The sequence below is a fragment of the Neltuma alba genome, unplaced genomic scaffold (genome assembly GCF_004799145.2).
Source record: "Neltuma alba isolate B1F8T4 unplaced genomic scaffold, ASM479914v2 tig00011962_pilon, whole genome shotgun sequence".
NCBI classification, from domain to species: Eukaryota; Viridiplantae; Streptophyta; class Magnoliopsida; order Fabales; family Fabaceae; genus Neltuma; species Neltuma alba.
The window spans coordinates 481,983-505,019 of record NW_021636540.1 but is presented as its reverse complement, the minus strand read 5'-3'; the positions used below and the strand labels follow the sequence as shown (position 1 = coordinate 505,019).

Here is a 23,037-nt window from a genome sequence, read left to right as displayed (position 1 = left end):
TTGTACCGGCCATAGCATTAAATGTCCTTTTGAATTTTCCGGGCTTAGCATTAACAATGTTGAGTTTATCTTTATGACAAGACGATCCTCCGTCTACGATACAGCTGTCTGGTACCCTATCTGATCATATTTCCAAACTTCTGGATCACCGCCCTTTTTTTTACTAATGAGTTTTGAAGTTACCCTGAAAAATGAAAATGAAGAGTAAAAGTAGGGGGGGAAAAAAATTCATCCTATTTACAGGATATTGATAAAAAAAAATTTATATGGATATATAATTTTACTCTTTATTTATTATTGTGTTGATTTTATTTACATATATAATATATATTAAATAGGGATAAAGTTAAAAAAAATTTGAATTTTAAATAAGAGTTAATAAAATTTAAAGTTCTTCTTAACTTGTTTAAAATATATTAAAAGTGTTGTATAAATAAAATCAAATGAGCAGGGGCCCATGTCAAGATAAAAATATGAAAGAGAGCGTTTTCAGTTGATGAAAGAATGTTTTTTTCCCGTGATTTAGTCATTAAATTGAATCAATTTAATAAAGTACTTAAAATTTGAGATTCACCGGCTATTATTATTTTTCATAGCCAGCATGGTATTTTGCCTTCAGCCAAATCTCTAGTTCCTCAATCGTTTAAGACTTGTTTAGAATCATTTAAATGTGATATTTTAATAATGACTTGTGAAATAAGAGATGAATACGTGATTACAATTTTGTCGTGATTTATATAAAAAATACTTATATAAGTCTTTATTAATTACGGATTCCAATAAGCTCTAAACGTTGAAGTGACATAGGAATGGCAAAAATAGATGTAACCCAAGGAATGAACAGAACATCCAAGGAACAAATGAAATAACGGCATGTTTCTTTTCGCGGTATGAACGATGAACACCGCCACGTTTTATTGGAAACCATGTTTTTGCGGAATCACATGCTCCAGTTTTTCATATTCTTTTTAGATATAATTTTTCTGCCACCTTTTTTTTAAAGATAATTAATTACTTCATCTGAGCTTAATTATAGGATAAAGATAATTAATTCACAAGTCCTAGAGAATATCAGTTGACATTCTCAACCTCATACAAACATATGTGGCCTTTTAATTGCTGGATGAATACCATTTTTATTTTCTAATCTTAAAAGTTTGCGCATTTCTTCGTCATGAACACAAAAAAGGCCCCAAATAAGAAGGAGCGAGCATTCATCACGGGAAATCGTGAAACATGCTGCTACTAAATACTCTTTCTATTTCTTATTATAAAATCTTTTAACTAAATTATGAGATTTAAAAAATTAGTTAAAAGCAATTAAGCAAATATAATTTTTTTTCCAAATATACCTCTATATATAAATGGATAAATGTTAGAGAGTTATAATAAGATAAACGAAGAAAGAGAATATATTAAATGCATTAAATTATGGATAAAATAAATAATAATGTATTCTTCTGGTCCTATTTATAAGGCACTTCTAACATGTTTCACACAAACCAAGAAAAATCTTAAACTTCATTAATTTTTATTTAAAATTTAATGACTTTTCAACTCTATCCCTATTTAATATGCACTGTACTTCATATAAACAAAGTCAACACAATAATAAATGAGGGGATAAAATTGTACATTCATAAAAAAAATTTCTTCCAGTGTCCTATAAATAGGACTAAAAAAATATCTTTTCTCTCTACCTTATAAATAGAACCAGAGGAGTATTAAATGTTTAGACAAATTTAAAGAAGATCTTATAAAAAGATACAGATTTATTCAAAAAATTTAATCTTATGATGAAGGACATAGGAGTATCACTGTCAAAGTCGGGGTGCTTTGTCGCAAACCTCGGTCCCAGTTTTTGAACAAATACAATGCCACTTAACCTAATATTGCCGCATTTTTTTCCCATATTATGCGAAGCTGTGAAACTTGCTTTAATCTCTTTGAATTCAAACAAGAACAAATTAAGCACACGCACCAGATAAAGTCCTAGCCATAATTCGCTATGCCAGGCATTTTGTAGGGCATTCTTTTTTTTTTTTTTCCGTTTTGTCTGGGATCAGTCAAATTTGAGAAATCAAGTAAATTAGTTTTGACGGGAGGGGACAATGCTGGGATAAAAACCAGCCGCGAGTTGGCGTACTCAAATGAACGATGGTAAAATCCATGCAAGCAAATAGACGTCGAGGTATGTAATCCGTTTATAAGTCTCCCACCTTTATTTGCTTTTGATTGTCTTGATCTGGATTTTTATCTTATTCTTAAAATGAATTTATAATTATTACTCATTTCGGTACTATTTATCACTCATGGTCCATATATTTTATGGTGGTCCAACTTCACCAGGTCATTTTTTATTTTCAGCCCAACCCAAAAAACTGAAAATTTAAATTTAATCATAAATTTTCTTAAAACAAAATCGTGCTGCCAGCCTGTAAGTCACTACTGACTTTTATTCTAACTTCAGTTAGAAAAGTCAGTTGGACTACAAGTCAGTTTTGTCCAACGCCAATCCAAACATACCCTAAGTCCCTAACCAATAACCAGTGCTAGCCTTCGCCCTTCACCGGTTCACCCTTTAGTCCTTCATTCCTTCATCCTTTCAGAGTTTCAATTGCTGTTCTAACGTTCTGACTTCTGAGAGACCGAGAATCTGAGTTCACTCCATCATCGCGCGGCCACCACGCAGTCCCCACTCCCCGGAAATCAGAAACACCATTGCTGACCACGCACGCAGCTCACTGCGACACCGCCTCCCTCACTCCTTGTCTGCTTGATTCACATCGCCATCGCCCAGCCCCATCGTCTTCGAATCGCCATTGCCCAGGCCCATCATCTTCGTGTCACAGGCGTAGCCATGCATCTTCACTCTTCACTCAATCACTCATCTTCACAGCACGCAACGCAGCAACCTTGTTTCGCGAATCACAAACTCGTCTCCGGCCATCTCCATAGTTGTGCTGTTTTAGGGATTCGGACAGTGTCACTGATTCAGATAGTGAAAACAGCTCTGATGGTGAAAGTCTTGATGCCCAAGGGAAGGAGCAAAGACGCAAAGATTATTCTCTGAAAAATGGTATTATTTATATACTGAGTACATTTGGCTGAAGATCTCACAATTGAAATAGATTACTTCGTCTTTGACCCTTTTTTGCATATTAACGGACCAAATCCTGAAATATGAGCTTGTTCATTTATGGAAAAGGTTCCTTAAGCTCGTGATTACTCGATGCAGTATTGCTTTCCTTGTTAAATTCATTTCTCTAGTAATTTCCTTGATTTTTACTTTCATTGTACTGACCATCAATTTTAAACGAGTAATTATTTGGCTGAAGAATGCATTCAGGTGTCAAAAACAGCATATTTTTTATTTTTTTAAAAAAATACTAGCGGGTGTGGGCTACTTCAGCCCGCACCGCTGCGGGCTGGCCCGTATCCGCACCGCCAGCCCGCATTATCAGCTCTAGAAGAAAGTGATTCCTAATTTTGTACTTTACAAATATAGTTATGTAACAAAAATGTCTTTGTATAAAAAAGTCTATTAAAAAGGCGTGAACTAATAACAATGACCACTGCTGAATAGCAAATGGCAAAAAATATACTAATAATGACAATTTATTTATTAATAAGTTGTGAATTAATAATGACAAGTGTTGAACAAACGATGACAAGAAATATACTTTCAATTATAAGTTTAATAACTTTTTTTAAGAAAATATGATACAAGAGCATTTTAATTATCTGGCTATATTTATAAAATATCAGATCAGACACTACTTCTTCTTTTGTGATTTTGACCTCTTAGTGCCTGAATTAACATATTACAATTTCTAACTTCTTTTTATGTCTTTTTTTTATAGATAAAACAGCTAAAAAAAACCTTATAAAAAGGATCAGAACCGATATACCTCTTGTTAAAGGTCTAGAGCATGGATTAGTCAATAGTATCGTTGGACCTAATCTCCCCTTCCACGTCCAATGTCCTCACTAATACTATGATGATATGTGAGCACTGATTTATACCTGATATTTAATATGAGAGTTACATAAGTAATTTAAAAATATTTTAAAAAAATTAAGTTGATTATTTATAACAAATATGTATTGATTGTCCCGCACTACCTACTTTAGTAATGTGCATTGGAGCTATCCTTTATTAGGAAACCTTTATAATCGATAGTGATTTTTTTGAAGAAGTAATAAACTGGCAACAGTGAATTAATATCTTATATTATAATCAAATCTAAATTACTGACTAGCTTTTATATTAAATATAAGATACATGCCTGCCAAACTAGCGACCACCTCATTGACTTGGGTAACATATCACAGCTGCATGTAAACATATTGATGCGCATAGCCAAAGTTAACAAAGTTAATAATTACTAACATTAATTATATGCTAAACTAATTAAAATCTTAGGAGAGCTTAATAGGTTCGCAGCATGCTCACTACGTATGTGCTTAACACGCTGGCTGATGAGTCGTGTGCACTGATCATAGATTTTATGCTGGCCTCTCTACTCTCCTAATACGGGTGATGTCCCATGACAGCCATTTTCTTGTGTTATAGGAACCTTTTACATACTGTCAGTTCATCCAGTTAATTAGCCTCTTCTCACATTATGCTTTGTTTTCTCCCCAGAAATACTTATATCAAGTGCTTTATATTTATTATGTCAAGTTTTTAATTATATATAGTCATATATTTTATTTTTCAAATATAATCATTTAATCATGAATTCACATGAAAAGCAATATACTTTGAAAAAAACTAATAAATTTTTTTTTAGTTGCCCAGAGTATCCTCCCACTCAAACGGTAAGAAACTAATCTCTCGAGGTATTGTTAGACGACGTAGCAGGGACTCCTCCCATCATATTTTTCTCCATACATACCATCTCAAGAATCGAACCCAAGACATAATGTTTAAAGTGTCCAAGTCCCTTCCACTTAGACCAATACTTGTTGGTGAAAAAAACTAATAATTAAACAGTCATTTCAAAGTACAAAAACTTGGAATGGTCCCTATAAATACTATTGGACATGACAAAATTATATAAACTGGGCTTACAACATTAGTGAAAACTTAGCCCACCCCAAATTTAGGCCCAAGAGTATTATTGCGTTTCTTTTGTTTGAAGGTTTTGCTTTCAATCATTTTTAATAAAATTATGAGTCCGCTTGCTTAAGTTTTCTGATAAAAGTAATCATATTACGTGGTAGATATAAACAGAGGGAAGTGACTGTGATTTGTTCCTGACGAGGTTGAGACACAAGGATCGTTCCCGAAGCAAAGACGCTGACAAATCTGCAGAAGAGTGAAGAGCAGTAGCACAGTCTAGCTAGGAGAGACCTAACCAGAGAAAGATGGAAACCAAACCCACAGAAATCAGCAGCTCGAAGATGTTTGGTGGGCACAACAAGAGGTTTAAACATTTTAGCCCTACCCTCGGCTGCTGCATGACTTTCCACATTTACTTGCCACCCTCTCCTTCACCTTCTCACAAATTCCCTGTAAGTCCTCGCTTTTCTCATTCAATCGCTTACTCTTCTGTTTTCATCCCGGCAAAACTTCCAAGTAATGAATTAATAAATCTGAAGCCGTGCGAAAATTAACTTTCAGATCATCTCACAATTGAAAACGGAATGTACACTTTATTTTTAGAGAAATCAATCGTGAACGATTTCTGTTGTTGTGGTGTCTGTAATATTGATCTGACGGTGTTTTGAAGCTAACACTTCGTGCATGAAGTTCTTGGCAATTTATACATCACTTCTTTTACCTGTATGCCGATTTGGTCCTATGTGATATATGACCATTCAAACTTCGAAGTTTTTGGTTTCAATGTGAAAAGGTACTGTACTGGCTGTCCGGTCTCACTTGCTCAGACGAGAACTTTATAATTAAGTCCGGAGCTCAGCGTGCAGCTGCAAATGAGGGAATTGCTTTGATTGTCCCAGATACATCCCCAAGTAAGTTAATAGAACCTCAAACCGTTCGATTTTCAGCAGAGCAAGTGAGCGACATAGAAATGAAGGAATGCTTTAGTTTTGTGCATAACAACTGATCTATGTTCTATTTGAGATTGTTGGATCTTCTTGCTTTACGAACTGCAATTAACAACCCTATTCTCCAGTCGTCAGCGCTTGAAACAGAAGGAATCCGGCCATCACAGGCTCCATTAGCACTAGTATAGAGTTATTTTTCACATTTTTTGGGTTACTGGATTTCTTTCCTTGTTTGGCTTTGATTTCTTTTTTGAGCTCTCAACAAAAAAATTTCTATCCACAATGCTCGAAATTGAGGCCTTACTGGGTACATTTTAATGTTATATTCAGAGTGCTCAAGTTTTTTTCTCCCTGGGCTTGCATAGTCTTGCTGAAGTTTGTGTCCCTTTTAAGAGAGATATGCTATCACATTGCACATTTCTGATTTGACGTTTGGAGAAGAGTTAATAATCTGATCATAGGGCAAATGAAATCTCGTGTATTACTTGTCCCTTCGGAAATGTAAGGTTTTTCTAGGACAAAAGGAGGGTGAAAAAAAAAGAGAGATAGAGAAACTCTGTTTTGGAAGTTTAAAACTATAGTTTTCAGATGACATCTGCTTGAATGAGAAATAATATTGTAAACTTCTTAATGGGAAACTGGCCCTTTGTGCATATGGACGTCTGAAAATGCTTACTTATCACTTCTATAGGCATGATCGTATAGTTGTGGAATGCTCGTCCATTTCAACTGCACTACAAGATGGGGTGCAGCTTTGTTCTGACTTTTAACTTCATAATCCAGGAGGCTTAAATGTGGAAGGAGAAGCTGACAGCTGGGACTTTGGTGTAGGTATGCTAAGATCACTTTAGAAAAACTATTTATCCTTTTCCTTCATCTTTTTGTTGTTCTGTTTATGCATGTTAATGAGAAGATTTCTAGAATGCATTAGTGCATATAGCAACTCAAAGCATGTGCAAATAGACACGTGAGAAAGACAGATGGCGAGTCATGTTATCTACCTCCTTGTTTCAGCCTGTTTGGGACACTGCTGCTTCATCCTTGCTTTTGGAGTGGTAAAAAAAAGCTTACTTTTGTTTGTATGGAAGTACCGTGCAGAACATTGCTCAACAACTACCATTAATATCTTGTTAATTGTTGCTAAACATTTTTCTTTTATTGAAGATTTTTTTTTTCTTGGGTTGATGTTCATGGAAGACATCTCAGTTGCAAGTTTAGAATTGTTATCATGTTTGCATTATTTATACATGGATAATATATGCTAATGTTATGTGTATGCAACTATGCATATACACATTCTTGAACAGGTGCTGGATTTTATGTCAATGCCACACAAGAGAAGTGGAAGAATTGGCGCATGTATGACTATGTTGTCAAGGAACTGCCAGGGCTTTTAACGGATAATTTTCCACAGCTTGACCCATCAAATGCTTCTATATTTGGTCATTCTATGGGTGGACATGGTGCTTTAACAATCTACCTTAAAAATCTGAATAAATATAAGGTATAGATGATTATGCAACTGCAAGCTAAGATGGTTGCATCCTTCAGTAAAGGCACTTTTATGTTTTATATAAAATTGATTTGGTTATATGAAATTAGATTGTAACGCAATTTTCTTCCGTTAGGAGGTTTTGGATTTATGGAACTTCGTTCTTTGATGTGATACAGACCGACTTATAGTCATGATAATAACATATAACTTATCTTCTTCATTCTAATTTATCTTCGTATTTCTGCTTCCAGTCAGTTTCTGCCTTTTCACCCATTGCAAATCCTATAAACTGTGCCTGGGGACAGAAGGCATTTACAAATTATCTTGGCGGCAATAAATCTGAATGGGAGGTAATTTTGGGGAGAATCTGACACATTCAATGCAGCACAAATATTTGGTGAGACCAACTTTTTTTTAATTGAAAATGCAGGATTATGATGCCACTTGTCTAATAAAGAAGTTCCATGAGGTGCGTGCCACCATCTTGATTGATCAGGTAAGAGATTGTGTTGTTTCAGGAAAACTTGATGAATTGATTAATATTTATAGAAGACATCTAGAGGGCTTTTTATGGGAATGATTGTGTTTTAAAACATGTATCTCATAGCTTTAGCCTCCTGGTATTGTTGGTTCTTCCAGGGGGAAGATGACAAGTTTTTGAAGGATCAGTTGCTTCCTCACAAGTTTGAAGAGGCTTGTAAGAAGGCCAATGTGCCGCTGCTCTTGAGGTTTCAACCTGGTTACGATCACTCTTACTTTTTTATTGCCACCTTCATAGATGATCACATCCGCCACCATGCTCAAGCTCTTAGGCTTCCCTAGGCTGTCTTCACTATGAACATCTTTGACTGCTCCGTCTGCTTTGTACTGAATTTACTGGTATCGTCGATGGACTTGTCGCTTGTGAGTGATTCCATGGGTTATTTGAATCTCCAGGGACCTTTTGCCGGACAGTGCCTTGCCCGGATTGTATGCTTTTGCTTTTCCGTTGAAAAATAATCTTGCAGCTTTTAGTCAAAATTGTAAAATCAACTGAAAAATAAACAGCAAACACACACTTAATATGCAAAATCAGAATAAGAAAGGCACATTTTCTTGGAATGATTTATTGCGGATAAACAACTCAGTATATGTTTGAACTCGTGGGGATGCTGTAGCGGAAGCTTTTCCGCGCGAAAAGAAAAGAAAATATTATTAAGCTAGTAATGAAGCTTGATAATTATTTTTTTGGTGCCAACGGAGCCTGATAATTAATACAAGCAATGATGATGGTAAGAAGTAATTTATCTCGCATGTCCAAAATAATTTTTAGTTCCGTGAACATGCATTACCCCTTTTTCCTCGGCCCCGCGCGCGGGCGTGAAGGACAGGCAAATTAAAAACCTTTCCGGCGGTTTAGACAGACCACGCCCAACATTAACCCTTTCTATAGAATTGGCGGGATAATTTTCTGACCAACACAGAATCAGCGATAATCTCATTTGCGTTCAACATGTCTGGGTATCCAAACCCGCCTCCTGGGCACGGCTACGGTTACAGTGCTCCTCCGACGGCCAACCCGTACGGCGGACCTCCGACTGCCAATCCGTACGCAGGACCTCCGATTTCCAACTCTTACAGCGCCCCACCTCCTGCTCAACACTACTCTGCCAACCCGTACGGTGGACCTCCGCCATCGCATGGCCAGAGCAGCCCTTATGACCAGTATGCTGCCCCCCACTCGACATCTTCTGGACACGGTAAACCTCCCCAGGATTATTCCCATTCCTGTGGTGGCGTTTACCAGCCATCGTCGACGCCACCGTATGGGAGTCCCTTCGCGTCACTGGTGCCGTCGGTGTTCCCTCCCGGTACGGATCCCAATGTAATCGCCTGCTTTCAATTGGCGGACCAGGACGGTAGTGGAATGATCGATGACAAGGAAATGCAAAGGGCGCTTTCTTCGTATAACCAGAGCTTCAGCTTGAGGACTGTTCACCTTCTCATGCATCACTTTACCAGCGCTAACGCCAAAAAGATTGGTGCGTTCTACCTTTCTCTTTTAATTTTCCTTGATTTATTTTGCAATTCGGTTTAGATTTAGGTAGCTAGGTTTTGTTCTGGTTTAGCCTTAGGGAAGACTTTCTGAGGAAATGCTGAGATGATGCTGACTGGTGCGGCCTGTCCGCATGTGGATCGTTGGAAAAGACGGTTTCCGGTGGATGTCATTGCGTTCATCTGAAATCGCGGGGCTCATGTGGCGATTCGTTGCTGGATTAGCATGCTCCTAAATGACATTAATGCCCCGCTCGTTTCTCATGTAGCAACTTTAATTGGATCGGCTTCGGGATGCGCTGTGCTTTCCAATTTTGAGCGTCAGTGGTTTCTTTCTCGCCGCTGGAAGGAGTCCCCGGTTTGGCATCAATTTACTCGCTTCGGTCGTTTGGCTTCTACGGGAGCACTGTCATATCGCTTCTGCTGCAGTGGATGCCACATCCCGTAGGGTCTACCGTGGGGTTTGTTAATCGGAATTTGAATGATTGGTTTGAGAAGTCAATTTAAGATCAGCCAGCACTTTCAAATACATACACTGACAATCAAATGCTGAAAACCAAAGAATTGCATGTCGTTTCTTCGTTGTCTGCAGTTAAACTGTGCCACTCATATATATTACCTTTGTAAATTAGAAGAGATTTTTTCGTGCAATGGCTCTTTTTGTCACGGAGAAAGGATTTTGGTGAGAATGGAAATGAGGAAGAGAATAAAAACGAAATAGAATTCTCTAGTGCATGATATGTTTAGTAGTGGTATGACCAGAAAAGTAAAAGGATGTCCCTTCGAACAATTGTCAATAGTGGTCCTCAAAATTTGCAACTTGAAAGGGGAGCATTTGTACATGTTAATCCGATGTTTTTGTCCTCCCTTAGCATGGTTAAGGCTTGAGACCAATCAATCATTTATTATCTAGCCGGTAGTTTCCATGATGTGTTGTCTATTTTTCAATTATCGGAACTTTTCATCTCCTCTCAGTGGTTGAATTCTGGCTATTTCATTGCAGGACCCAAGGAATTTACGGCTCTATTTTACAGTCTGCAGAACTGGAGGGTACTTCTCATATGTTTCATATCTGTTTGACTCTGTTTTTTCTCCCCTGTTCTAACCTCTTTTGCACATCTTCTGACTTGCTGTTTACATCAGGCCATTTTTGAGAGATTTGATATGGACAGGAGTGGCAGAATTGATTTGCCTGAGTTGCGAGATGCTCTGCTGAGTTTGGGGTTTGCAGTTTCACCTGCGGTATTAGACTTGCTCGTCTCCAAGTTTGACAAAAGTGGTGGGCAAAGCAAGGCTATAGAATATGACAACTTCATCGAGTATGTTTTGCTGTGCTCTTATTTATTTATTATTTATTAAATACCATGTTAAAATCACTGCATAAAATGAATCATCTTGTACTGATGCTTTTCTCTTTCCTGATTTGCTAATGCCAGGTGTTGTCTGACTGTGAAGGTGAGCTCCCAAGTCACTTAGAATTATGATTTTCGTTGTTTTTTCCCCATGAAATTACATTCTACCGCTCTCATCTGCTCCAAGTGTAAGAACGGATTTTTTTGCCAAAAAGAAAAAACTAAGAATGAATTTTACTGCTCTTTTAGCTTATCGTATATCCCTAATTGCTTAAGTATTACTAGGGCTGCATAGAAAAGGAAAAACAAAATGGCGGCTTGAAGGCTGTAGGTGGAGCTGCTGAAAGATTTTGCTTGATTACTGTTGTTTCAAAATAGTTTTCTTTCTCTCTCATTTTTTGTTACTACTTCTGTGTTGAACATTAAGCCTATTCTTTCTCGTATTAAATTTTAATAGTGAGCATTTTTTTCTGTGTTAACTAAATGGAGCATTCCTGGTCTTGTATTCCAAAACCGGTAAATCATTATCATCTGGTAGTTGAATGGAATTATGTGGCTGATGTTGATTTCACAACGAATTGTATGTATAATATGTTGCAGGGTCTAAGCGAGAAGTTTAAGGAGAAGGATACATCTTACTCTGGCTCTGCAACGTTCACGTACGAGTCATTTATGCTCACTGTCTTGCCTTTCCTTGTCGCATAGGAATCTCCGAATTTGTCATTGGATGCGGTTAAGCAATGGCCTTGCTGCAATTTTCTAGTTTGTTAGCTTTTGTACTGTACTGTTGTATGTCGAGCTTAGTGTTGGCGAGTGGTACATTCAATTATTCGGTTTGATTAGGTCTGAAAGCCGAAATAACTATCAACCGTAATGAGACATTCCCGAGCACTGAACCGAACCAATTTTCCCATCCTTGGTTTGAAAAAACCCATCCATGGAACATTTTAAAGTAAAATCACATTGCCGCGCCTTGAAACAGAAAAGTCAGACCCTTTTGTGAAAATATATATATTTCTACTAATAAAATCTCATTTATAATCTATAAATGAGATTTTATAATTAAGACCAAAAATAGTAATTAAAAAATCCAAAATCCAGATTCAAGTGGACGACTAAGAGGGAGAAACTACTGCAACGGTTCAGTCCAAACCAAAATCTTCAACACCGGCCCGAGCGGTGCAGTAACCCCATATCCTAGAATTGCCTCAAGCTTTATTGACGACCCACTTCTCCCTAGGCACGCAATTACACGTATGTTAAGTATAGGCTAATCATTTGGCCAGAAAAAGTACAGACTAATCACATCCGCCCTCCTTCACCATTCTAAAATGGCACCATCACTATATACGATCGAACCCTTACATAAATAGACTCTGCTAGCCCCAAAACAAATAATTGAAACTGCTTTGTAATTGATCAAAACAAGATTTTGTAGCCCACGTTCCCAATCCTTGTCTTGGCTGCTTGATGCTATATTACTTGTAACAATGCCTGCAATATTTGCCATACAGATCTTATTAGAGAAATAGGCCCGAGTTAGTAGTTACTTTCGATTCGACTGAGTAAAGGAACAATTATTACCTGAGACGCCATAACCAAGCCACTTATTTCACACCATCATTGAATCCAAGGTCTTCATCATTAATGAGTAGAAGGAGCGTCACTTTAGATTGGACCAGGGAATGTCAACAACCACTTCTGTATCCTCTCACCATCGAGAATATGAATTTCCATATGTCTTCCAATGATCCCGTCCGTGTCGTCTGCTAGAACTTCTATCAGAAGATCTATAAAAATCAGACGGTCTTCCATACCCATTAAAATCAGAAGATCTGCGGCATGTGCCACCTCTGCTGCTTTGCTTAGTTTTCCTTATCTCCTCTTCAAAATCATATTCTGAGCGCTATAATCAAAGAAAGCAGTTTATCAAATTTAAAATCAACGATGTGCAAGACATAACAGATCTTTATTGCGAACTAAGGAGCTCAACCACGGTAAAATTTTGAGGCATAAAAAAAAAAAAAACACTACAATAAAATTTTGGACTCATCCCTACCCCATTGAAGAAGAGAAACAAATGAAAGGAGAAAACCTGCCCTCCAGTAGACGTCACACCTCAAACTGGCATTTAGAGGGTATGTTAATTTCTCGGGAAAAAGCATTCATGCCACTTTCTTCTATATATTAGCTTTTGCAGAACATGGTCAGGATGGGTTGGGTTTATTCAGAAAATCAGTTCGCATGTAGATTCACAAAGCCCTATGGCTTCTTTGGTTAGCCTGTGTACTAAGCTCAGGGCATAACATGCTTCCACAGCCTGAGAGGAACTGAAGAGAGGAGTACAGTTTTCAGAATAAAGTTCACTACTTGATTAAATGCTATGCAGCCACAGTCTACGAATATAGTACTGTGAGCTGTCCCCTTATCAATTTTCTCTCTTGCTCCTCCTCCCTATTTCTCAGTCTCTCTCCACTCTCAAAATATAAACATTCGAAGAGAAAATAACATTAATTTGCGAAGATAAAAAAACCATCGAGACTTGAGCTTGAGCTGAATGATAATTAGGAATAATCAATTTGGCAAATACCTTGGTAGGATCAGACAGCTCAGCATATGCCTCTCCAATCATTTTGAAAAGCCTATCAGCATCCTTGTACACCTCCTGTGCAATTTCCTTCCAGATTTGGGCTTCATCTCCAGATTCACTTCTTGCCAGCAACTGACCAGCCTAAATTTAAGCAACGCAAGAGAAATACCTAACATTAAGTTTAAAACTTCCAAAAATATAATTAAAGTGATGATATCCAGAATTAACAATAAAACACTCAAACCTTGTCTGGATGGTGTCGGAGAGCTGCCTTGTGGTAAGCCTTTTTGATATCAGTTGCTGTATCAGTGGGTTTGACTCCTCTGGTATAGACAGGTTTACATACAAAGATATTAGATTTAAGAAGCCTTACCTTAGCAGTTATGCATAAAAGAAAATTCACGAGTGTGCAATGGATGTCCCAGTCTAATCAGTATAGTCTCATCTGGTGTTATTTTGACAGTTTTGCTCATGATACATTTTACATTGTTGAAAAAGCCTGCTTGAAAACAGTTAACTCATGACAAAATTATCAAATACTACTCTCGGTCCTTAATATAAGACCTAATTGATTTATTTGAATAAATTAAGTTAATAAATTACCTTAAAGTAATTATATTTATCGTTTTTCTCTAAATTAATTTACCACTTTTATAAATTGATGTACAATCTAATGATATGTGTAAGTATTTTAAAAATATCATGTAACATATGCTATAAACAAGTAACTTAATAATTTTTTTAATTTTTTCAGATTAGTTAACAAAGTCTTATATTAAGAACTAGAGGTAGTATCACATATTTTCAACTATTTTTGAACATATTTCTTCCATGTGCCATTAGTTACTTGACATATGTTGCACAAAGCACTCAACGATGATGCATCAGTGCATAAGACACAATTGTTGCTCGGTGTAGTAGAAACACTTCAAAGTAGAAAGCTTCAATTGGTGTATCAGAAGTTGCAAGTATATGATAAACGATGGATTGTATAGGACACCTAAGTCCCTTATCGAGTAACCTGAGACACTGGTTTGGCACTCAAGAAAAGTGGTGCTTCCTCTTTGACAACATGCTTTTAAGAAAATATCAAAATGATTTAACACGATTAATAAGGCAATGAAAATAATTTGATGTATGGCTGAGGTCAGCAATACACCAATAATGCTTAACATCACCCGAGAGAAGCTTCACATATCATTTAATGATTAATAATTAATTGGTGCAATGCTTTCTTTCTTCCTTTCTTTTTTCAATTTTAAAGTTTATGGTTCTTTATTGTTACCAAATTGACCTAATGGTTTGCTGAATAATGTTTTCACACGTATTTTTTTCTTCGTTTTTGCCACGTCTTCACATATCATTGATCATATCACAGCATGCATTACATAGTTCGGCCATATGCGGAACTACATGCAATACAGTACACAAGTTGGGCCTATTCTCATCAACCCAAACCCTCATATAACTACAACTATATACTAAACAAAACTTAGTCTGCCGTTATTTAGCATATCTTTTAGTGAGAGCAAACAGCTCATATCTACCTACTACACCAACATGCTTTTTTAACATTCTCCACTCATATAGAATCATTCTTCTATCTAGAGACACAAGTATGATGCATTTGTCTCCCTGGGTAAGTGCATCACTTCAATTCAAGCCTATTAGTTTTGTATTCCTCTTCATTTGCACCTCTATTTAAGATTCTTGATAGCATTGTAGCTGAGACTCTTTCAATCAGCTTAACACAATATTCGCCCTCTAGATTGAACGGGAGCCTTACTAATAATTAGTAATTTTTTAAACCCCTTTGTAAACTCTGAATACGTGCAAAACTAAGCACCTAACGGAATCTGAGGTTTTAGCTTCACAGAGACACTCCCTATATTTTTCTCATCTTCGTACAGAATGTGCTGGCATCCCCCGTCGAGGTTCCACTTCCCAGTACATTCAATGACTTCGTCATGTAGAGGATGCTGGGGCAAAGGGTGGTCATTGGGATTTAAGGCACATTCAGTTTGTCGACTTTTGGCTGCACAAACATATATTCTATGTACAATGGATTAAACCTAGGCAAAGTCAGAATATATTAACTGATGAGAAAGCTCCAATCATATAAAGTACTTACAGAATAAGGTAAAAGTCCAAGGGAGTTTCCTTTTTGGCTTTCTCTTCCACCGAAAGCAAATGCTGATGCACTTGCCTAGATTCTTTCACAACTCCATTTGACCCGTCTGGTGTGCCAGCCTGCTTGTTCTTTTCATCAGATTGATTTTCAAGAACGGATAGAAGTCTCTTGAGGTCACAAGCTGCTTGCTCATAATCTCTAACCATCTCATGTAAGGTAGCTCTTCTTGAGATTGCCTGAAAAGGGAACGATCAGATGACCTCCCCACTTGCAAATAATAATAAAAGTGGAAAAAGATTTCTATCTACAGAGAACAAAATAATGCAATCTCACAGAACATGATGACCCGTTTTAAGAAGGAAAGTTCAATATGCATAGAAGTCAAATACATTGATCAAGTAACAGCAAGCAAATTAAGAATGAACTACAAAACCCTGCCAACACTAAGCAACCTATATAGGGTACCTTTCTAAAATCATAAGAAAGACAGTTCATGATAAATTAATATGTGTGTGTATATATATATATATATCCGTATCAACATGATGACTAAATTTATCATAAGCCATATCATAATAAAAATGCAATAGCCCAGGAAACTCATTAACTGTCCAGAGTTATTATTTTTCAGACGATTTAAGCTAGCCTCTAGGCTATGGCACGCTGAAGAGAAAAATCTTAGCACGCATACATAATGATGGGATTTGAGAAAAGCATACCTTAGCATAATTTCCATCAAGGGCCATAGCAACACTGCAGTCTGAAATGGCATCAGTTATTTGGCCCAAAGCTTGATGTGCCGCAGCACGGTTGCAGAAACATATTGCCACAAAAGGACGTGACTTGATGTTGCTAGACAAAGCAACAGTATATTCCTCAATTGCTTCTGTATACTTTTTCGACTTAAAATATTCATTTCCTGCATTCTGTTATCAACAAGAATAATAAGGACACAACATAGCCCTAAAAAATGCTAATATTCTAATAACACCTGGAGTTAGTACACACTGTAAACCTTAAACTAGTCCCAGTGAAGTGTGAAAAGACGACCTATGTAATCCCATGTACATATATATGATTTAATGAGTAGAGAATATTAAATTAGAACATATCTTCTAAAAAGAACAATTAAAGAATCATCCTCAGTGACATTAAAAAGGGGGAAAAAGGCCCTTTGAGAACTACTTAAATGATGCTACGATGGGATTCTTTTGTATTTCCATGGATGTCTTCAATAATATACTCGACAAATTTAAAAGAAAGTATATGCCATCATTGATACAGGAATAATAACAGACAGTGCTGTACAAATCTGTTTCCACCATATGATTGAATGACACCTAAACATGACAACAATATAGTATAGCATTTCATAATTATCTTTTAGACATCAATGTAGGAAAATGAACATTTAGAAATTACCTTGTGGCATAGAAGGTCTCGTATTGTAGTAGCTAATGACAACGAAGGTTCAATGTCCTCAACAAACCTAGATAAATGAAATGACCATCAAACACATGCAGCATTCAAAAAACATTTTTGATTATAAGGGCAAAGTAAAGAATGAACATGCTTGATGAATTTTGAATTACTTGTTGAGGGACACAGCTTGCTGTATCTTCTCAAGAACATTAAGTGATGCTTCAAGCCTTCCCGCATGAAAGTGACACTTGGATATCAATGACCACCTCCACAATCTGACACCCAGGTTACTGTCATGCGTGGAAGTATTCACATTCTCTGCATTGTTTGCCAAATTTTTTTCTGCAAGACATAGGCTCTGCTCACAAAGCTGTATTGCTGCATCGTACTTTCGCAGCTGCATTATATCCCCAGAAACAGACAACTTTATCAGCCATGTAAAAAAAAAAAAATTGGAAGAAAACAACAGCGAACAAGAGGAATATAGAGGCATAAAGATATATTACACAAATATTTTAATAGAAACGTACCAAATACAAAGCCTCTGCCTTCATTTGAATCAACTTTTCTGAGTATAAACTTATTGACAATGCCTTAGAAATTAGTCCTAAGGCTTTGGCAGCTGCATCAGAATCCTTCCTTTTCAAGAGTTCGGAAGCACCATCTCTACACTCAACCACATTCTGTTAATATGGAAAGTCACTCGTTAGCCATCTTACAAAAGGGAACGAACGAACGAAAAGAGAAGTGAAAAATTAACTGCTGACTGAAAACTGATAGTAGTAATAACAAATAGTAATATAAAATTGCCCAGGAAAAGAATCAATTATGAATAGTTTGACAAAAAAGATTTTAAAGAGCATTATACTTATGTTCCCTCAGTTGCCCTACGCTCATAAAAGAAAACAATTGACATACCTGAGCTTTTTGTAGGCCTTGAGATGCTTCTACAGTGACTCTCCGATCCAAACAAACACCATTACTTGATTCCAAGCACTTATTGAAATACTGCTGAGCATTTTCTAGCTCTCCCAGCAAAAGGTAACAGCTGGAAAAGAAAATCACATTTCATTACTAAGGGATGGAAATCATCCTATTTCAAAATCTAAAAAGAGAGGGACAAAACCCTTACTTTGCAGTTCTCATCTGTAATTTCAGGAAGGTGGAGTCAAGAGTGAAAGCCGTGAGGCAGTCCCCCAGAGCCTCTCTAATCCTCCCGAGACCCATTCGTGTAGCTGCACGGTTACTATAGCATAGTAAAAGAGGCTTACTCAAGCACCCAGACCTTTCAGTTGGAGGGATAGAATTTATTCCGATTGTATAGAAGTCCTCAGCTTTAGAAAGATCCCCATCTTTATAAGCTTGGTTTCCCCTGGATGGAAACATAGATGCATGCCATAAATAAAAGATACGATTTTTTCTCATGAGATCTAATAGAAATAGCCCAAAAAAAAAAAAACAGAGAGACAAACGGCAACTAAATTCTAAAAAGATTGCCTTCCAATTTTTTTTTTTTTCATTTGCTTAAATGCTATATTAGTATATATCCCGAAAAAAAAAATTACTATGATAAGCACCTGAGTTTCCACTTTTCGCAGATTTCTTGAGTTGTAGGCAACGATGCAAAATCCCCCCCCTTCAACGGATCATTATTCTCAGATCTATTCATTGTTACATCAGTGTACGGCGACAGTGAAATTGGAACAGGAGATCCAAACTTTTCATTCATATTTGGAGAGATAATATACGAGTCAATTCCCACTTTCCTCCTATATTTCTTCTTCTGTTTGCGCTTAACTGATGAAACAGTACTCTCTCTAGTTGATGATGCAGAAAATGTAAAATAATTCTGTGTTGGATCACCAAGGCTGGGAGCAAAGCCAGACTGATCAGTGCTTGACCTAAAGGCAGCCCCAGCATCTGCACAAGCTCCAGCTCTACTACTGCTACAGGCCTGTTCTTTATTCAAACTAGGACAGGCTGCTTCAGGGCCAAATGATTGGGAATCACCAATAGAAGAATTTCCATTGTTTGATGAAGGCTTGCTCTCATTTGGATCTCCACTTTTGGAATTATGTGTATAAATATCTTCTCTGCCCCCCACAGTAACCGAATGTTGATCTTTATAATCAGAGGGAATGGGAACTTCTGAGGGCACATGGTTGTGGTCTGAGATTGATGGTTCATTTAACTGTGCTGAAGCTTTAATATCTTGATCATCATCTCTTGTTTCGTGATAAGGAGAAAAATCCATGGGTGAGTAGCTACCACAAGAATCAGGGGTATCATGCGAGCTACTTCCGTAATTTGATACATGATCTTTCTTTATCTGTTTCTTGTTTGAGGAATGTGACTTCAATTTTCTTCTCACCTCTTTTGGTCCTCTTTCTTTAGAAGATCTGCCCTTTAGTTTTGATCCTAACTTTTTATTTGATGCAGGAAATAAATTTTCTTTAAAACGAGAAGGATCCCATGCTGGTGGTTTGAAATCCACGAAAGGCTCCGCAGGTACTTCAGGGATGTTTGTAAAACCATTAGAACGCTTATCTTGATCCACACCCATGGAATGGTTTGCGGAGACATGACTTTTTGATTGAGAGTCAATACCAAATGATGCTTTAGCTACATTCACTTGTGAATCTTCAAGTACTTGACACTCAGAAATTTTGCCTGAGTAAAAATTTCCAACGCTTTCCTGACCCGAGGATGGCTCAGAGAAAGATATTCCCGCAGAACCATGGGCAATATCACACCCAATTCCATTTTGAATATCATTTCTTTTACATGTTTTGACCCCATCAGTATTCTCTGAAGCAACATTAGGACAGGACTGTTGAAGATCAGCACTGACTCCCAAACTGGCACTAGAGGAGACAGTAGCCTTCTCACTTCTTCCAAACACAAAACAATTGTCACTATTTACAAATGAATTTTTTAAATTTCCCATGATATCAGCACCACTAACTTTCTCAGAATTATTTATGTTCAACTTCTTCATTTCATCTGTCAAACTAGGAGCAGGAAAAGTGCTAGAAGCATTAGCAGTACTATTAGTACATCCAGATCCACTCTTACCATTACTCAAATGGTAATCCTGATCAGGATGCATGTTACTATCACTAAGTGTCTCAGTCTTGGGATTTAAAGAACCCATATCGCAATTGGACTTTCCCATGCTGTCAAGGGACTCCTGCTTTTTGACATTAAAAGTTGATGTTTTATCAGTTTGTTTGCCACCAAAAACGAAAACAAAACTATCCTTCTTTACACACTCTGGTTCAGTCTTACAATCCGTCTTCTCACCATCATCAACGCCAGAGTTCTCCACATCTTTACTATACACTTCCTCCAGGATATTTAAGTTAGAGCCTGAATCCTTTTGATCAGCACAAAAAACAAACCCCGAGCTACTACTCTTCCTATGTTCAGTCTCCAAATCCAATTCCGCGCTTCTCACGTCACCAGAAGCTATGTTCACTGAATTTCCACTGGTTTTTTGTCTGTCCTGGCGTGAACTTGATTCCATATCACTCCGTTTACTATTAAATATAAACTCCACCGGATAACTTTTCCTGACCTCCGTTTCTTTCTCATTTGTTACCTTCCCTCTGCTAAGGGAGCAATCCAATTCTTCTGTAACTACATGCTGGGAATTTAAATTTACAGCAAACTCACTCCTCTGAGAGCCAAACACAAAACCAGTGTTCGGGAACTTCGACCGACAATTTACGAAGCCACCATTACCAGCTCCGGGACCATTCTCTGATCCAGCAGGACATTCCATAAACCCGTTTGACGCGCTATTATAACTATTTACCTGATCCGAGCTGCCAACCGTTGAACGAAATGGATTAAAATCCGAACTCAACTCACCGGTGGCGGTTCTACTTCTGGACCTCGCATGCTGAGACGCTGACTGCTTCCTGAACTTCGCAAGCCTCGGCCTCGACCTAGACGAAGCTGTTGAACCTGCACCCGATAGTCCAGGCTGAGCGAAAGCCGTAGCGAATCCGAGGCCGCTGGCATTACCGAAAGCTGAAGGGTTTAATCTTTCACCACTCTCAGAGAAATGAGCATAACTAAAAGCCGAGTGATCGAAAGGCGGATGAGAGGTTGCATCAGGAATTGAATTGGGGTTTTGCATGGAGGAAGGTTGGATCGGAGACCGCAAGTGCACGGCCGCCGCCGGCGACATTAAAGTGGACGGAGAAGGGGCGAGGAGCGTAGGGTTTTGCTTGACCCTTTAAAATTGTGCTTCTCACCCAAAGTTCAAATTCACGCTCGCTTTCGGAAATGGCGTGGAGCTTTCTTTTTCCTTTATATGTAAGGGAACAATCAAGTGTGAGGATGAAGTGCGGCGGAAGCCCCAACAGGAACGGCAACGTATTGCCCTGTGATTTAACACCCACCAAAAATTAGTTGGGAAATTGGCATCCTGCTGTTATCTTTTCCATCAATATTAGCCTTGTCCTTATACACGTTATTGTGAAATTGTGGTTTAAAAAAAACATTAAGCAAATTAAATTAGAAAAAATCACAAAAAAAGACATTTAAAATTAAAAAATTGCATATAATGACCTGTTTACAAAAATTGTTGTCAATTGCTTATTAATTATTGTCAAAACTAATACTAATGTTATAATGGGTTTTTATTTACAATTTTTCTATTTTTAAGGTTTTTTTTATGACGTTTTCATTAAATTATTAGGATATAATAGATGTTACATATTAGTAAGTACTACCTCCGGTCATAATTATAAGAGCTAGTTGACTAATTTGAGGAGATTAAGAAAATAAGTTAAGTTAATTATTTGTATTAAATAAGTGTTGTCTTTCCTAAAATATCCCAACTAATTAAGTGTATTGATTATAACTTTCATTGTTAGAATGACTAATTTGAAAAATAAATGTATAAATACGAGAAACAAAGTAGATTGGGGTATTATATTTATGACCGAAATAAAATCAAATAAAGTCTTATATTAAGGGCAGGAGGTAGTATTATCTTCTTTTCTTATTATATGAGCGTTCAACTAACTGGTTTAAAAGTAATACTACTAAATAAGTAACTTTCTTTATAAAAAGTTTAAAAAAAAACCTTAAAAATGTGTTTAATTATAAGTTGTACTGTAAGACCTGATGAGGTGGTCTAACTTAAAACTCGACAACATGAAGGGTCCTTATAATAATATATGGACGTATGTTTCCGTTGAGTCAATTCAGCTGGAAAGAGATCTCTGCTTACCACAGATACCCCAAAAACGTAAAGCAGGCAGAGCTGCTTGGCATATTTAAGAAGTCCAGCGCCGCTCGTCCTCTCAGCAATGAAAACAAATGGATATCCATCGACTTCAGGCTCCAGCGGAAGCAGACATGATTGACATTGGCTGGCAGAAGCCTTCATTCAAGCTTCCCATAAATATAGTTGGCCCAAAAAAAAGAAAAAAAGGACTCGCGTAAACATAAAGTATAAAATTCGCTGTAATTTAAACTGAACTCTTCTTTTTCCACTTTTTTTTTTTAATGATCTCTTTAAGCTCCATGCATTTGTTTTTAATTTTGAAAAAAAAAGTTAATCTAATTAAAGTTTGATTCCCGCCCTTCCATTTTTACGTCCCCTCCTTTTTATCCCAAATGTAAGATATAAACTACTACTTTATATTTTAAATATAAAAGTTAGATGAAGTCTCGGAGATCTAATTTGATTGAGCATAAGGCATTAATTTTTTTTTTACTAATTATTTTTTTAAAGTAGTTCATGATTACACATATTAAAAGATTTTTATCATGATGCATATGATTAATAAAAATATTTTTTAAAAAAATAATATATACTTATTATAAATAACTAATTTAACTAATTTTTTTAATATTCGTAAAATAATTATTTACATTATAGTATATCAAATTCTGTCGGGGGTTTGGACCTAAAAAAAAAAAGTATATCAAAATCTGAAGTAAAAAAACTATGTTAACCCAATTTGACCAAATTATATTA

At 36.9% G+C, this 23,037-nt stretch overlaps 3 protein-coding genes across 5 annotated transcripts; 2 read left to right on the top strand and 1 right to left on the bottom strand.

Annotated features, from left to right (window-relative positions):
- The first annotated feature begins 5,257 nt into the window (after positions 1–5,257).
- Positions 5,258–8,519, top strand: LOC114720051 (S-formylglutathione hydrolase). Its single transcript, XM_028905648.1, has 7 exons — positions 5,258–5,520; positions 5,862–5,979; positions 6,799–6,846; positions 7,323–7,519; positions 7,762–7,860; positions 7,941–8,006; positions 8,150–8,519. The coding sequence occupies exons 1-7, from the start codon at positions 5,374–5,376 to the stop codon at positions 8,330–8,332; spliced, it is 858 nt and encodes a 285-aa protein (XP_028761481.1). The 5' UTR covers positions 5,258–5,373; the 3' UTR covers positions 8,333–8,519.
- A 389-nt stretch (positions 8,520–8,908) lies between these two features.
- LOC114720048 (probable calcium-binding protein CML50) lies at positions 8,909–11,733 on the top strand. 3 transcript variants are annotated; one of them, XM_028905645.1, is made up of 5 exons: positions 8,909–9,531; positions 10,548–10,594; positions 10,688–10,863; positions 10,981–10,999; positions 11,497–11,733. In XM_028905645.1, the coding sequence occupies exons 1-5, from the start codon at positions 9,003–9,005 to the stop codon at positions 11,599–11,601; spliced, it is 876 nt and encodes a 291-aa protein (XP_028761478.1). In that variant the 5' UTR covers positions 8,909–9,002; the 3' UTR covers positions 11,602–11,733. The 3 variants fall into 3 exon arrangements, with proteins under 3 accessions (XP_028761478.1, XP_028761479.1, XP_028761480.1); XM_028905646.1 differs by lacking the exon at positions 11,497–11,733 and adding an exon at positions 11,182–11,471; XM_028905647.1 differs by lacking the exons at positions 10,981–10,999; positions 11,497–11,733 and adding an exon at positions 9,814–9,988 and having other exon boundaries at positions 8,979–9,531; positions 10,688–10,827.
- A 136-nt stretch (positions 11,734–11,869) lies between these two features.
- Positions 11,870–21,234, bottom strand: LOC114720018 (uncharacterized). Its single transcript, XM_028905600.1, has 12 exons — positions 18,617–21,234; positions 18,172–18,411; positions 17,958–18,087; positions 17,570–17,722; positions 17,210–17,436; positions 17,040–17,106; positions 16,337–16,543; positions 15,618–15,853; positions 13,731–13,809; positions 13,487–13,627; positions 12,481–12,802; positions 11,870–12,390 (listed from the first exon to the last, which is right to left on the bottom strand). Exons 1-11 carry the CDS (start codon positions 21,232–21,234, stop codon positions 12,608–12,610), a joined length of 4,293 nt encoding a protein of 1,430 aa, XP_028761433.1. The 3' UTR covers positions 11,870–12,390; positions 12,481–12,607.
- Positions 21,235–23,037: the final 1,803 nt, after the last annotated feature.

What these genes read in the sequence shown, in the direction of transcription:
- LOC114720051 (XM_028905648.1), top strand. Translation starts at nt 5,374, where the DNA reads ATGGAAACCAAACCCACAGAAATCAGCAGCTCGAAGATGTTTGGTGGG. An exon ending in TGTCCCAGATACATCCCCAA is followed by an intron (nt 5,980 to 6,798) that starts GTAAGTTAATAG and finishes TTCATAATCCAG; the next exon opens with GAGGCTTAAATGTGGAAGGA. An exon ending in GCAATAAATCTGAATGGGAG is followed by an intron (nt 7,861 to 7,940) that starts GTAATTTTGGGG and finishes TTGAAAATGCAG; the next exon opens with GATTATGATGCCACTTGTCT.
- LOC114720048 (XM_028905645.1), top strand. Translation starts at nt 9,003, where the DNA reads ATGTCTGGGTATCCAAACCCGCCTCCTGGGCACGGCTACGGTTACAGT. An exon ending in CGCTAACGCCAAAAAGATTG is followed by an intron (nt 9,532 to 10,547) that starts GTGCGTTCTACC and finishes ATTTCATTGCAG; the next exon opens with GACCCAAGGAATTTACGGCT. An exon ending in ACAGTCTGCAGAACTGGAGG is followed by an intron (nt 10,595 to 10,687) that starts GTACTTCTCATA and finishes TGTTTACATCAG; the next exon opens with GCCATTTTTGAGAGATTTGA.
- LOC114720018 (XM_028905600.1), bottom strand. Translation starts at nt 21,234, where the DNA reads ATGTCGCCGGCGGCGGCCGTGCACTTGCGGTCTCCGATCCAACCTTCC. An exon ending in TTGATGGAAATTATGCTAAG is followed by an intron (nt 15,854 to 16,336) that starts GTATGCTTTTCT and finishes TTCCCTTTTCAG; the next exon opens with GCAATCTCAAGAAGAGCTAC. An exon ending in TTGGACTTTTACCTTATTCT is followed by an intron (nt 13,810 to 15,617) that starts GTAAGTACTTTA and finishes TGTCTATACCAG; the next exon opens with AGGAGTCAAACCCACTGATA.